The 15,264-nt window shown below is 41.4% G+C and overlaps 2 protein-coding genes across 5 annotated transcripts in view; both read right to left on the bottom strand.

Moving 5' to 3' along the window:
• kcnq2a (potassium voltage-gated channel, KQT-like subfamily, member 2a) overlaps positions 1-3,333 on the bottom strand; it is a 40,605-nt gene extending 37,272 nt beyond the window's left edge. For both annotated transcript variants that reach the window (XM_085144752.1, XM_085144753.1), the window contains exon 1: positions 529-3,333. In XM_085144752.1, the coding sequence (XP_085000878.1) occupies positions 529-827 (299 nt within the window). In that variant the 5' untranslated portion in view covers positions 828-3,333. The remainder of the gene's footprint in view (positions 1-528) is intronic.
• Positions 3,334-3,455: 122 nt separating this feature from the next.
• Positions 3,456-15,264, bottom strand: part of prex1 (phosphatidylinositol-3,4,5-trisphosphate-dependent Rac exchange factor 1) — an 80,410-nt gene continuing 68,601 nt past the window's right edge. The window contains exons 28-41 of one of the 3 annotated variants that reach the window (XM_085144734.1): positions 14,680-14,762; positions 13,854-13,944; positions 13,621-13,749; positions 13,487-13,528; positions 12,482-12,699; positions 11,925-12,027; positions 9,839-9,982; positions 8,197-8,311; positions 7,558-7,624; positions 7,344-7,388; positions 6,623-6,798; positions 6,301-6,403; positions 4,601-4,668; positions 3,456-4,480 (exon numbers count right to left, since the gene is read on the bottom strand). In XM_085144734.1, the coding sequence (XP_085000860.1) occupies positions 4,438-4,480; positions 4,601-4,668; positions 6,301-6,403; positions 6,623-6,798; positions 7,344-7,388; positions 7,558-7,624; positions 8,197-8,311; positions 9,839-9,982; positions 11,925-12,027; positions 12,482-12,699; positions 13,487-13,528; positions 13,621-13,749; positions 13,854-13,944; positions 14,680-14,762 (1,427 nt within the window). In that variant the 3' untranslated portion in view covers positions 3,456-4,437. Of the gene's footprint in view, positions 4,481-4,600; positions 4,669-6,300; positions 6,404-6,622; positions 6,799-7,343; positions 7,394-7,557; positions 7,625-8,196; positions 8,312-9,838; positions 9,983-11,924; positions 12,028-12,481; positions 12,700-13,486; positions 13,529-13,620; positions 13,750-13,853; positions 13,945-14,679; positions 14,763-15,264 lie in introns of those variants that run through there. The other 2 variants (XM_085144735.1, XM_085144736.1) reach the window with 2 other exon arrangements.

The raw sequence follows: 15,264 nt of genomic DNA, 5'->3' as shown, positions 1-15,264 counted from the left end.
GAGGGAAACAACAGCAAAGCACCATGTTCCAGCTGCAAGAACTCAACAGACTGTCTGAGCTCTCCCTAAACGCTCGCACACACATGCATGTTAGCAGAGTCCACATCACTGTGCGGAGTCAGACTGCAGCGTGTACTAGGAGCTGTCCACGGAGCACGGTGCTGAAAGCTGCCGCAACGTATGGTAACTCCAGTCAGTGAAGACCAACCGTATGTGAACGTGGGCACATGTTAAACACTAACTGCAAGCATCGTGGACATGTTAAAGTCTTCCAAAATGACACTCTGACGTAAGCATGAGTTGCAAAAGCCAACAATAAAGAGTTGGAGCAGGAGTTATGGAGGTGAAGTGACTCCTCTCGTGTGATAAGGCTCTAGCAGTTCGGCAGCAGGACCGCATTTAACCCTTTATTGCGTCGCACGATCATTATCAGTAATGCAGAACGAGACACCCGATCTGCAAAACTCCACAGCATCTTTCCTAATCCAAGGCACGGCAACTGTGGCAGAAGCCCAAAACTGCACTTACACATAAGCGTGGTAGATGAACGCCCATCCCCGCGGTCTTTCCAGCGCACTGTAGAGAAAATTCTGTAGTTTCCGATAGCTGGCGTTTTTCTTCGACGGTCTCGGTCTTCCTGCGGAGAAACTGGACCTCGGTTTGCAGAGGATGCTGCTCCGCTTGGTGCTTTCCGAGCCCGCAATGAGCAGTGCCCCATCCCTGCTGGATTCCGGAGCTCCCGGGTCCAAACCCACAAACCCGACTTTGTGCTTCTTCTCTTCGGCTTGAGTTGGGTAAACCCCGCCGTTGAGAGATTTCTGCACCATTCTAAAGTCGAGACGACTCTGAGGAGGAGTTGTCCGTGCCCTTGCCGCGGGGATGCATCACCGGTGCTGAGGGGTGTGTGCTGGTGGTGAATGCAGTTGATGTCGGTACCTCTAGAAAAACCAATTGCAATAAGCATGCAAGACTGCACCGTGTATGCTTTTACCTTAGCCACTTCCGGCCATCTGACACACAGCAAGGAGCGAAATGCACATGGATTTTATTTTGTTGGTGACCAGCGATTTAAAAGCATTCTTCAATCATCTTATTGCCAGAAATGCTCTTAATCGAATTACATTAATGAATTAAGGCCAAGTTCAAGCGCCAGCTTTCTTCCAGTGCTCTATTTAAACAACCCTAGGGTTTCAACTAACTTGGGAGGGTGGGGAAGTCCATTACTATGATATGTCCGAAAGAATCGTGTTAGTTTTAAGAATCCGGCGTAAGATAACCTGCCATCTTCACCACTTAACTCCAACACGGGAGGAACTGCAGGAAAGGGTTTAACTGGATTATGCATTCTCATGTAATATTCATGCGTGAAGCTTTTTAAACTCGGGGCAATGGACACCGAAAACTATGTCAAGCTATGCCTCGAGGTTTGTGTTCCCTCGACAGGAATACACATGCAGCCTGAGAAGGTATCAACAACAGCCAAGACAGAAGACAAAGAAATGGAGCATCCCAGCCTGCTTTGCGCACACTCCAGCGTGAAACAATGTAGACCAGTTTGCATCCATCTGAAAGTGAATGACGCGCACACAGTGACGAGAGTAGCAGAACGGCAACAGTTTCAAAATAATGCAAAGCCTATATTCAATTTAAAAAGGTGCACAATATTGAAAACAACAATTTTTAAATGCCAGTAAATGCAATTAATGCGGTGCCATGCAGCTGCAATGTGTGCAGAATGTTGCGCAATATAAGACCTTGCCTGAATGTCAGCAGTTGTTTCAGCTTTAATAGCGCCTTTACACATGACACGTCCACTTATCATCATGGCTGCAGGCTTTCAAACTGTGCGCTAACAACGCTGAGTGGTCCCTGTGCTCTTTAACGGAATTGATGCAAAGAACCTCTCCCTTAATTCTCAACCACTGCTTTTCTGAGATACTCAGTTGTGTTACTGGGCTGTTGTAGTTGTGCTTTTTAGCATTAAACGGCCTTGCCAGTCTTTTGTTACAATGTCAGAACTTTTTTCAGCTCAAGCATTTCTTATTTTGTCGCTGTTGTTTTCAGTTAACTATAAGAGTTAAATGATTTGCAGATTACTGAATCTTTTGTTTTAATTTAAATGACACCAGATCATATGCACTATGACATCAAGCACAAATATGAGAATGAGTAAGATGAAAAAAGAAACCGTCACAATGGTCACTCCCGGTATTAGTTAGTCGCAGCCTGCTGTCATGGTGTGAAAGCATAAAGATGTAATCATCTTTTTGACTCGTGCAAACCTACACGGATCACATACATGAGCATACATATGGCCCACTGTAAAAAAGAAAGGGTTAAAGAAACAAATAAACATCAAAATGAAAATAAAATATCCCGAAGGACATCCCAGCCGCCACTGGATCAGCCAACAACAACATCAGCGCTGAAAAGTTTGTCGTACTGAGAACATTTTATTCACTAGCTTGTTAAGATTCCATTTACAATGATAATTTTAGAAAGTTTCAACAACAACAACAAAAATCCTTTTTACAGTTATTTGCAAGCAACAAAAAAATTGCAGGTAAAGTATATACAATTTGAAACATTAGAATAATGTAAGTACATGTGTAATCAGTGACATGTATGTCCTGCTACACCGACATGCTGCAATCATTAGCTAATTTGAACCGGTAGCACAGTTAAGACCAGGTTATGATAACTAATGCTGCACTGGGAGTTTTATCATATTTACAGTGCTCGCGTTAAGAGCAACGTTTGATAAAGAAAACTAAAACAATGCAAATAGCCATGGGGTTTATATGCCAACTGATGGATGTCAATTTGTGTTGGTAATGCTACTGCCAAGGGATGTGTAGGGACTATTCCAACATGAACCAAATAAAAAATAAAAAGATCACATGACCTGCTGTAATGTCAAGTGAGGTCCTTGAAATCCATGTCAAACCTTTTTTAACAGTCAGAAACAAGTTGTCAGTGAGGTTACAGTTAAAAAAGAGAATCAGGTTCTCTTTAAATGCACAGTTAAACATACAAAAAGGTTTTATATACTATATTATTTCCATAAAAAATAATCCAGTTTAATTTATAGCAACTCTCTGCTTTAATTCTCTACAAGACCTCACCCTCCCTCCCTCTGACACTGCTACAGCTTGTATGTACAAAATAATAATAATAAAATGGTCAGTAAACTAATGTTACTGGGTTTTTTCAGTCATCAAACAGTCCCTTTGTTCACATCACCAGCAAACTGCATACAGTACTTTTTCTCTAACACTGAATGGACCAATTTTTGTGCTTCTTTTAATACCTACAGTTAACACAATTGTTTCAAGACAACATAAAAGCCAATTGAAAAAAACAAAAAAACAAAAGGTGTCTTAGTTAAGTGAAAGTAATCCTTCAACTTGAAGACTTGAATTAATATATTAATAATTTAACAGTATCCTGATAACTTGGCTGCTTGTTGAGAAACAACCTTGTATAGTTTCTTCCTTTGTCCTGATTCTGATTAGCTAGCTTCAGTACATCCATCCCTTGCACTCCCTGAAGATTAATGTAACACATAAATAAAATGAAATACACCAGAGCAGTTACATCCAAAAGACGGCATGCCATTGGTCCTTTAAATACTGTTCAATACGTAGGTTGGAATGCTTTTAGATTCTCTTAATACCCGATATAGTATAAGTAGGCGATAAAACGCTCCTTCTTGGACACAATAAATAACTATCCTTCATATAGTGCAGTAATACAGTACTCACACTAAACCTACAGTAATTGCACAGTAACCACATGCAGCAATCCCACCCCACCCCCATGCCATCTTCATCTGCCCCTCAATCCCTACTTCCATTTCTCCGTCTAATCTTTAACTTTCTGCATCTTATATGAATTACAGGGCATTCAAGTATTCTACTTCACTCGGGGTCCACACATTGAGCCCTGGGGAACGCTAGCCTGAACAGAGAAACACGCAACTCTCTGGATTTTGCAGTCCAAGGCGAAATGAAATGTCTGCATTTAGGATGACAGTCAGCTACAGGTAGTTTGGTTAATCCAGTTAATAATATAAGCTCAACTGTGAGAATAACCACTGTGGACATTGTCTTTATGGGGCCTCCTCATTTTTCGTATTGTTGTGAATATTTTGAACCGGTTGTTAAGTCGACATGGTTTGGAAAGAGAGCCAACAGAATAATGCTTCTATATGGTTAGCTCCAGTAAAATAATACATAGCCAGTCCTGAGACTCAGGTTGCATCAGTCTCACTGTAGGTGCTCTGAAGACTCTAGTGGTATCCACGCCGGAATGATCCCTGTGTAAGCGGGGCATGGGGAGAGGCAAGGTTTTCCACTGCCAGTGTCTCTATGCTCCTGTCATCATCAGTTCCTCATTCACCCTCTCTGTGATGACTTTGCTGAAGTGACAGTATCCTTAGAGGTCTCCATCTGAGGGTGGCAAACATAGCTTGAAGAGCCTGTTTAAAAAAAGAAGAAGCAAAACTTCAAATGAGGGAAATCCACCTGGATTACATATAAACAGTGCAATTATCTGAAAGGCATGGCTTGAGGTGCCTAGAAATGGTTTCATTCAGTACCTTGGAGCTGATGGAGGCATCTGGTCCATTACCTTGAGATTTTTAGCAGACAGCTCAACTCTTGCCCCCTTATAAGAGAGAAAATATATAAGCTAAAAGCTCAACATAACAGACAGCTTGACTGCCATTAACAGATTAAACACAGAAACCTCTCCGTGTGTTCATATTTTATGACAGAGGCATGGAAAGAAACAAACGAAATGCAATATGAAAAATTAATAACAGTAAAATATGAAAAACAGAAGTGCTAATTGCTGACAAATAATGAAAAGTTGGGTTTAGAACTGCTCATTATTGTTCTATAATATAGTACAACATGCTCTTAAATGTCCAGCAAAGGACATAGGATTTCTGATCCAGTGTGTTCACGCATCAACTCAATTAAGTTGAACTTTGCTGTCTATTTAAATAAGTCCTAAAAGATTGCATTTCAAACTAACAAAATAATCTATACATATTTCTTGTTTGGTTGTTTGTATAATTAGATTGATGACCATTAAGAGTTCCTTTCACTGGAAAAATATTGAAAACAATTTTTAAATGCCAGTAAATGCAATTAATGCGGTGCCATGCATCTGTAATGTGCGCAGAATGTTGCTCATTATAAGACCTTGCCTGAATGTCAGCAGAGATTTTTCTATGATGTGCATGTTTGTCAGCTTTAATAGCGCCTTTACACATGACACGTCCACTTATCATCATGGCGGCAGGCCATTTGTGCACTAACACCGCTGAGTGGTCCCTGTGCTCTTTAGCAAAATTGATGCAAAGAACCTCTCCCTATTGTTAATTCTCAACCACTCTGCTTTTCTTAGATACTCAGTTGTACTCGTTTATGTTACTGGGCTGTTGTAGTTATGCTTTTTAGCATTAAATGTCTTTGCCAGTCTTTTGTTACCATGTCAGAACTTTTTTCACCTTAAACTAACTAACTGGAACTGGAACTGGGGCTTAGCCCAACTCCTGAAAAACAACCTCACACCATTATCCCCCCTCCACCAAACTACACTTGGCACAATGCAGTCATGTACGATCCTCCTGGCAACCGCCAAACTTAGGCTTGTCCATCAGATCGCCAGATAGAGAAGCATGATTCATCACATCTCCACTGCTCTAGAGTCCAGTAGCAGCGTACTTTACGTGGATCTGACTGGATCTGATGCTTTGCATTACGCTCTGTGATGTAAGGCTTGGATGCAGCTGCTTGGCCATGGAAACCCATTACATGAAGCTCTCTATGCACTATTCTTGTGCTAATCTTAAGGCCACATGAAGTTTGGAGGTCTGCAGAAAATTTGCAGAAAGTTGGTGACGTGTTCACAATATTTTTCTCAGCATCCGCTGACCCCGCTCTGTGATGTTACAAGGCCTACAACTTCATAGCTCTACTTTTGTAGAAATAGTCTGCATGTCTACCTGCATGATTTTATACACCTGTGGCCATGGAAGCAATTGGAACACCCGAATTCAATGATTTGGATGGGTGAGTTAATACTTTTGGCAATATAGTGTATATGGGAATTCTAAATATCACGTTAAGTTGGACCTCTGACCTCTTCCTCAAGCTCAAACAAGGTCAAACTTTGATTCTCAGCATCACATTGTAAGTATGACATCCAAATATCATGCCACATTTGACCTCTGAGCTCACCTTTTATAGTCTTGATTTTAATAGGACTGAGATCTTCTTAAAGGTTTACCTGTTTACGCATTATGTCCATGGTCTGCATGATGCAGCGTGGTATGAGGCCATGGTTCCTGGCTAGGATCATTGCCTGCTCCAGTGTCACAGTCAGAGTACATCTGCAAAGAACATGAAGGCCAGTGATTAATAGTGTGTGTTCCTCTGCAATAAACCCAAAAATGAAGTAAAATGAATTTGAATGGCGAGGTTAGGATGAGTTTGTGAGGTTCCAATGGGGCATGTCATTGACTCGGCACTGTGTTATTTTTATGCAGTCTGACAGTCCAGTGACACAACAAAAGCAGCATAATAATTCTGTGGTGTGGTGCCACACTGACCTCTGCATCCCTGTGCCACACATGGTGATGTGGCAGGCTCCCAGGCGGTTACACAGCTCAGAGGACACACACAGCACGCTGACACCTGACTGGTGGCCTTGGGCATTCGGGCGCATGTTGATGTACGACTGCATTAGCCGACAAAGGTCGTCCAGCGTGTTGAGGGGTCTCAGCAGCTACGGGGAGGCGGGAGGAAGTAAAGGTCAGGGAAGGTTAGCCGTTAAATGCACTGCTAACAAGATGATTCAATAATACATCACAAAAGACATCACCTTAACAAGCCGCTTAGACTACTGTTGACTTTTTAAATCGCTTTCAAACCAAGCGAATTAAAAAGTCTCTCATTACCAAGACAAAAAAAATGTATTGAAGTGAACAGAACACTCCAAAATAATATAATTATATTCATGTGAAATATTTTAAAACATGGGACTAGTAGAGTAACTTGACTTGTAAGATGGAGAACAGAAATGGGGAGAAAACAGCCATCAAATACAACACAAGAAAGTCTAAATGTGCGGTCTTTCTCTTTCTATATTAAAACTATGATCTATTCAGTTTTAATTACTGCAATCTATTTCAACTACAGTCAGTGTGGGACACTAGAAGTTCAAATGGACACCATCTATAATTGCTGGGGTTAGTTGGAGTTAACGGGGAGGGTCTTGACAAGCTATGGAGGAGTTTCCAGTGGAGGGAATGACACACCAGTTCATCTTACTTTGGAAATGCTTGGTTGAAGGTCTCTAACTTCAAGGCCCAGTATCTGTGCTTGCATTTATATTCAGTCACAACAATATATATATATAAAAAATTGACTTATGTTACAATAACAAGACAGATGCTACATATGAAATGACCATACAGACTACTATAAACTCATCAAGGTTAAAAACAGCAATTGGAAATACATGTTAGGATAAGTATATATTTACCTGGTCTATCTTCATTGCTGTGGTGTTGGAGTCTGTAGGGAGATTTGACTTCTCCAAATAGAAAGCTCTGTGAGGAGAGAAGGATTACGTTCTCAGTTTTTTAAACTCTTCATCGGGTTGGAAAAATTACTGATTTGCATCCTGTGACTCACTTTTGTTGGAGAGCTGACTCATCTAGTATCTACAGATTTTGCAAGTGCTAAACTGAGTATTTCATCATTTATTAATGCCGCATTGTTGAATCACTTTCTGGGAATTAGGGTGCACATATCAGTGACCACACACGATGTAAAAACACTGGTATATAATAGATATAGCACATCTTCAATCATAAACCATTAAAACTTCAAGAGTTAATATTTATATTGTTCAACACGTTACTACTTAAGAAACAGTACCACAGTCATTTTGCTGTATATGTAGCTAAATCCTGTTCGTTCATGTGGGAACTGCTCAAGGACTCCTCTGGATACATGATTAAGTTCTGACCTTGAAAGCTTGACTTTCACATATGTAATATACAAAGTGCAGTTTCTGCTTGTTATGCAACACTAAAGGGTGAACTCTCCCCTTGAGGTGAAACACATCTTCAGTGCCAGGAAAGCCAGTGAAGAGCGGTAGTGAAAAGTAAACAGGTACCTGAGCCTGCGGTAGTAGGCCTTGACTTTCTCCAGTGAAACAGCATTAGTGCGCTGCTGGAAGTCCTCCGTGGCAACGCAGTCCTGCTGGGACGCTCCCTCTGGACGCTCCAAAGCTGGAAAAATAGAAGCCACATAGTTAGAAATATGAATATTTAGAGAATGACACACGTTTTATAACACTGCACCACCACAGTAGAACTCAAACCAAACAGTCCACATATGACTCAAGTGCAGACTTCCAACTATAATTCAAGGGATTCGGTTTAGGAATTGCAGCCCTTTTATACAGTCTCTCATTTTCAGGCTCAAAAGTAATTGGGTTAACTAACAATTTTAAAGATAAGGACTGTATTTAATAACTGGATAAATGGTTTTTATTTATTTATTTTTTGGTGTTAGAGCATCGTCGGCAGACCCGACGATGTTTCCATGAACATGCTTTACAGCTTCTCTTTATTGACCACTTTTCACACACGGTTGCTGTTCGCATACAGCCGGCTGTAGCTTTTCAGCTCACAGCTTGACACACACCAACACAACAGCATAGATAGCACAGACGTTAAGGCGGCGAGGCGTGATTGCGGGTGCCGCTCACGTGCGTCCGCCTCCCCTGCAGCGGCGCTGCAGACCACACCCCGCCACACACATTAACCATGTAAAATACATATTTAGGCAGAATTTTGCAAACATCTATTTTTTCATTTTTTTTAGCAGCATAGTGCTTTTTTTTCCATTTTTAAAAAAAAAAATCAGGTCTAAGAGTTCAAAATGTGTTAATTACATAAATAAAATGTAATTTTCTCTGTAGCACTTCATGTATTTCATAAGCAACACACTTTAGTTGTTCACACAAAGCATAAAGGTAAAAAACAATATATACAGTGTTATCTTCATTTTAGATGTCAAAAAGTATTTGCGGCTCCCAGTGTTTTCTTTTGCGTGGAAACCGTGTCCAAATGGCTCTTTGGGTGTTAAAGGTTGCTGACCCCTGGCCTATGACTTTAACTTTATGTAACGTTTGCGTGTGTGAGTGTGCATATATGTGACAAAAATATATCCTCATTATATATATATATATATATATATATATATATCACTGTGCTTCCCCATAGGCTGCAGTCAAGACTCTTTTCCAGTAGGTGGCGATGTTCATCTGCAAATCTGCACTACTAAATGTTTTGGAGCACTGTTGTATTCGGAAATACACGGTAAACAATATGGGGTCTCTCATGAGATTAATGATCCGATGAGGACTTGTGCATGGAAAATTAGCAGCTAACTGGCAGACTGGTATAATGCTTTACTTTCATACTAGGCTGACTAAGACTCAGGGAGCGCTAAAGTGAGTGTTTTAAATGGTCAATACAAGGCTTCAGTCTAACTTAATAAAATCAAATAAAGTTCTAAGGAAACGCACATGTGTAAGAGGCTGAAAGGCTGCATGGTGCATTGAGTGTTTTTAATGATCCAAGGCTATATGTATAATGTATATAAGTGAATTTGTGCCTGATGCATTGTATGATTTGTTGCTTGTTCCACAGTAAAAGGTTTTGAGTAGATACTCGGCTCTACTTGCCAGCGCTACGTCATGTTTTACTAGCTGAACTACACCCTGGAATTATGTTCTTTGCCTTTCTTACCTCTGGTGAACAGGACAGTGTGGAGTTTGAGGCTGCCTCCATTCTGCAGCCGACTGGGGAGCTCATTGAAGTGACAGCTGTCCAGGTAAAGGGTGACCCTCAGGGCATGCCTGGTGCCCTCCACCTGGTAACACACTGGTGTGTCTGCAACACACATACAGAGATGAGGGAGAAGTTAAAAAAACAAAAAACAAAAAAGGCGTAGGCGTGCACTTCTTGAAAATGAAAACGTGCAAAGTGTGTTGCATTGCATTTTAATACATTTAAATATTGTGTACTAAAATGTAATGCTGCATATGTCTAGCAAACACATATTCAGAGTTCATTAATAGCTGGGTGTTAAATCAAAAGCTAAAAGAAAAACTTCACTAACCTCACTGAAGATTGAATTTATTGAATTATTTGATTTATTTTCAGGGTTTTTTCATTTGGTGACTGATTCCAAGTTCTCATGGCAGCTAGCTGCTAACACTGTCAACCTCTGGGCGACCACTTTTGATCACAAGGCAGCTGCACAGCGAGGTGGGAGGCAACGGGTCTCTGACCAGTTGCAGTCTGACTCACACTGGCTGCAGTCACTTTCACACAGATGAGTGGAGGTTTGCAAATAACTGCATTCTAATTTATAAACACAGACAGACTTCCAGATCCATGTGCAGGACAAATAAACAGAGGCACCTGATTTCTCTAATTACCCTTTAAATTGCATCAATATCTGGCACATTTTAAAAAATTGTACGTTTGAAAGAAATTGTGATGAATCTATAAAAAAAATATAAGATAAGTAATCATTTATAAATCTGAAGCTGACTTGGGCTCAATTCTCCTAACCTTTTCTAGCAGTGATACATGAGCACTTGTCAGAAAATGGAAAAAAATGACCTTTGCTGCGTGACCTCTGGGGTCAATCCTTTTTTCTAGAGAACCTACCAAGCAATAACCTTGTGGAATTGGCTGTGATCCTTTCAAGGTTCTTCAGACTCTGTGGTGCTTAAACGTCTGTACCTTACATATACCTCTCATCCCTCTGAAAATGCTGTTAGCAAATCAATAGTGTCCAATGGACTGTGACGCCAAAAACCATCTACCTGCACTGCAGCAGTCTGAGCTGATGTCAGCAAAGAAGCTTGGTTAACATTAACATTTTTTAATAGCAAACTGTACAAGACTGGACCTGTAAAGTATATCTATCCCCACATACCTGCCATACATAAGGAATACAATACTAATGACCGATAGCAATACGTTAGTGCATGCACCGAGTGATGTTTTTGTGTAAAATATATGCAAATGTGCACAAAATATTTTCTCCAGCCAAGCATGAACACAGAATAGCAAATTCCTGCTTCATCCACAGATTTGCCTTTTAAAATGGGAAGTGCACGTTGCGCTTTTCCTTTGAGCAGCAATCTCTGCTGGCCACATTGAGGCTGTTGAAAAGAGGAGCGATTAACGATGCAGTCATCCTTTGTATCTTTGACTTTAAGGGTTTCCGGTAACCCGCAGCACCTTCAGTAAATGCAGATACCAAGCTTATTAAAGCCACAAATGCACCCAGTTATGTAAAGATGTCCACAAAGCCCACTCTGAACAACCTGGTTGCATCCTCAGCTGAAACTACAGCACTGCACTATAATAAATGCTTGGACCTTTTGGTGAATTGGCAGGAGAAAGCTTACTATTGTCATGCTTCAAAGAAATATTACTCCAATATATCGCATACTGCAATTTGTGTTCTTAAGTACTCAAATATTGTTTTTATATTATAGGGGTGCTTATGTGACATATGTCAAGTGTCTCTCAGCAGCATTAAAGATTAAAAGAGGCGACCTTGATATCTGAAATGCTCTGCCCTTGTTTAAGGTGATTTATGGAGTCACCACAGATCTGTCTGAGTTCCTTTTCAGCGGCTCGTCATGGAAAAGAAAATGAAATCTGCAGTGGCATAATGGCAATTTCACCCTAAGCAGCGACCACGCATCCACAATAGAAGTTCATTCAGAATTGGTGAAACCATACAGCTGCTCATGAACGCCAGTGCGCTTTGAATGAGGCAAGTCAGTCTTTGTTGATGGGAGTCTCTTACTTGCTACTAGACACTCATCCTCCAGTTGCCTGAAGAACACAGTGACTTTGTCCAAATCCGACAGGGCCGCCTTGGTGTCCTCCAGCATGGTCCGCTCCTCTTTCTGCCCGAGGAGAGAAAGAAAGCTCAGAAGTTGCACCAGAGTAAGAGTTTGGGTAGTTGTGGTGACAGCTGTGCGGCTACAAAGTCATACAGACTTCAGAGTATTTGATTCAGAAAGACACACACACAATAAAAAAAAAAGCTGCAACGGGAAAGTTATTATTTAAAATTTACGCCAAACTATGAACCTTGTTGTTTTTTTCCCGTAATAGGTAAATAAAGCTGCTTTCGGCTGCTTCCTCATTCAGGAGCACTCAGCACAGCAGGAAGCGCTGCATATTTGATTTGGCAGATTTTTACATCAGATGCCCTCACTGAGGCAGTCCCCCAAGGGATTCGTGCCTCTTCCCAGGCTCCAATTGAGCATCTTTGGGTTTAGTAGGCAAATTTGCGAACTACAACGCTATGTAGCCAACTTTCTAAGAACCAAACAAAAATACAAAACTTGTCCTCACCAGGTGTGGAGCCAGCGTGGACTGGAAGTGCAGCAAAATACCAATGGCGGATATCTGCTCTAGCCACTTGCGGCTGGTTTCCTTGCCGTCTTCTTGGTACTCGCCGGCATTGTTGAAGCGAGAACGCAGTGCAGTCAGCACCTGTTCGGCTAGCGTGCACAGAGCAGCCGTCGCCGCCTGGCAGAAGATCACGTCCCTTCGCAGCTGCAGAGATGTGTCTGGTATTGGTAGGGGAGAAAGAAAGGAATGATAACGCCAGTGACACAGAGAGTTCAGGGAGCACGTGACGGGACTTATGAGGAGTTGAAGTGGGTGAAAAAAAGCAATGAAACCAAAGAAGACAACATCTGTAGCAGAAAAAGGAAGTTCACTGTGGAGGAGAGGGTAAGGTATCCCAGTCTTACTGTAACCTCTCTTATTACATATCCTGAACTTACTCTAATACGTACAGTTGATTCTATTGGCTTGAATACCATGAGAGGATATCTGCCATTAACTAATGCCATATGTCACTGGAGAAAGTTCAGACTGGAGTATGTTGTGCTCTGAAACCAATCTTCATTTCAGCACATAGTCACACATCTGATTATGACCTTTTTGACAAAAATGATGCTAAAACTTTGATTTAATGATTTGTATGATTTGATTGCACTGGAAATGTGTTCATTACTTTCTAAATAAACCTACATAAATATACATGTGTATGTATGGGATCCTTAAAATGAGGTTTTAAAGATTTGCAGAATTCCTGATATGAATTTGGCTGTAAGTTCATATGATGGATGACCTCATATGCAAAGAGCTGTTAGAATATTTTTAAATGCTCCTGTTTTGAGACCTTTCTGGCTGCTTAAGACCTGAGTTCTGCTGGGCGACCGCATAGTCCACCTCTTCTGTTAATTTTATGGAAAATTAGAACTGGGTTGAACCTAGTCTGATTATCTGCTGCTGAGCTGATCTGAATATAAACCGATTTTCTCTTCTACCAGTGACACGCTGCTCTACCTGTGCACTTGAGCAGAGCCAGGAGGATCTGGTTCTTTCCATCTATAAAGAAAGAAGAAAAAACAAGATGGAGTGAGAGATTGTAACTGTATATGAACACGTGGCATGCATGCATGTATGCGTTTTCTACTAACCATCCACAAATCTCTGTAGGCTCTCCACCAGGGTTTTGATAGAGGTGGGCAGGTTCCAAGGGTCTTCCTGGATGTTCTTATGGATAACGTAACGACAGCGAACAGTCCAGTCTTCGGTTTGGCGAAACTCTGTTCATGTTAAACCAGAGAACTTGTAAGCCTGTGCGCCAGCTCTCTGACAGAACCGTAGTGACACCTTTCGACAGTGCTTACACACACAAACAAATCTGTACCTGGCTGGCTGTGGTCAGAATAAAAGTGCTTGGTCTCCTCGCAGGCCTTGGTCATGACGGGTCCTTTGAGCAGACTGTTGATTGAGTCAACCTGCGTGCAGGAATAAAAGCATGCACACACTCAGTTAATGAAGCCAGTTTTTCTTCTAGTTCACTACCTCAGACTCCACGCACCTTTCATTCTTTTCTAACTACCGCTTTTATTTCTGCGCCGCTCAAGCGCAAACACACAAGCTCACACACAGAACTTTGCAGTAACTTCTGGCAAAGGTTTTCCAGAATTAACAACAACAAGGCTTGTGTTAGCAGGCCCCCTGAGCTGCTGTTTACATGTGCAAAGAACTACTGCAGCCAAAGTAGCTGTGCCCCTATCACCCCCCCACCCCCACCCCCAACTCCACCAGCAGGGAATCAAAGGACATTGAGAAGAGATGAAACGACGGACGCATGTCTTCAACTTAGTCCGTGCATCAGTGAAAGCTTGTGCGTGTTCAAGGAGACAGAGTGGAGAACAGAGAAAGAAAGGAAGTCATGAGATGAGAGAGAAAGCCAGAATCCTGAACAGAGGACAGCAAGCCGCATGAGGTAACTCAGCTCAGATGCCGACTGATTACTATCACAGTGATCTGTTCCAAATGGTTAATGCTGACATGTGTGTTCCCTGTTTCTTCATCTTTAACTTCTACATCTAGTGGCTGAGTTTAAAGTCTGTTTAAAAACTAGGGATAGACTTAGGCCTGGGCTTAGGCAAAGCACTTTGGGGAAATACAGCAAAAAAAAAAGTTAATCAGGAATTACTTATTCCGAACTCAACGGTCGAACTAACCTGATTGAAAAGGTGCTCGAGGCAGCCGTGCAGCTTGTCCTGTTTGTCAGAGGGAATCCTCATGTCGCACGGCAGCTCGTCCCCTAGTTGACAATAAAAACAAATAGCTGATGAGAGGCAATAATCACACTTTCTACAACAAGTATTAATTTTTATTCGACCATCTGGGCTTATTAAAACACACTTCTCTCCATCTGTCACTGCAAAATCTGACCTGAGCATCATATTAGACCAAATGAAGGCTAATAAATTATTACAACGCAACATCTCAGCGTGAGCTGTTCATGACTTAACGCTGATAAAAAAACAAAGCAATAAATAGCAGTGGACACATACTTGGCTCGCTGCACATTATTGTGGCTTTAAATGAAATGCAGCTTCTATAATATCCAGCCACAGTCACCTCCAAGCTATATCTAGAGGATTTCTGTGTCTTGGGAAAACATGAGGTAGCACAGAGTAAATCACGAGACGGCTCACACAGATTCATTCTTACGGAAATATCTTTTATTTCTTGTTTTTAAGCATCCAGAAGTGTATGTTTGCATAAGCCTAGCTTATATTATTTACATCCAATTAACTTTG

Source organism: Neolamprologus multifasciatus, chromosome 20 (genome assembly GCF_963576455.1).
Source record: "Neolamprologus multifasciatus chromosome 20, fNeoMul1.2, whole genome shotgun sequence".
NCBI classification, from domain to species: Eukaryota; Metazoa; Chordata; class Actinopteri; order Cichliformes; family Cichlidae; genus Neolamprologus; species Neolamprologus multifasciatus.
The sequence above is the reverse complement of the archived record's forward strand: the minus strand, read 5'-3'. Positions and strand labels throughout refer to the sequence as shown.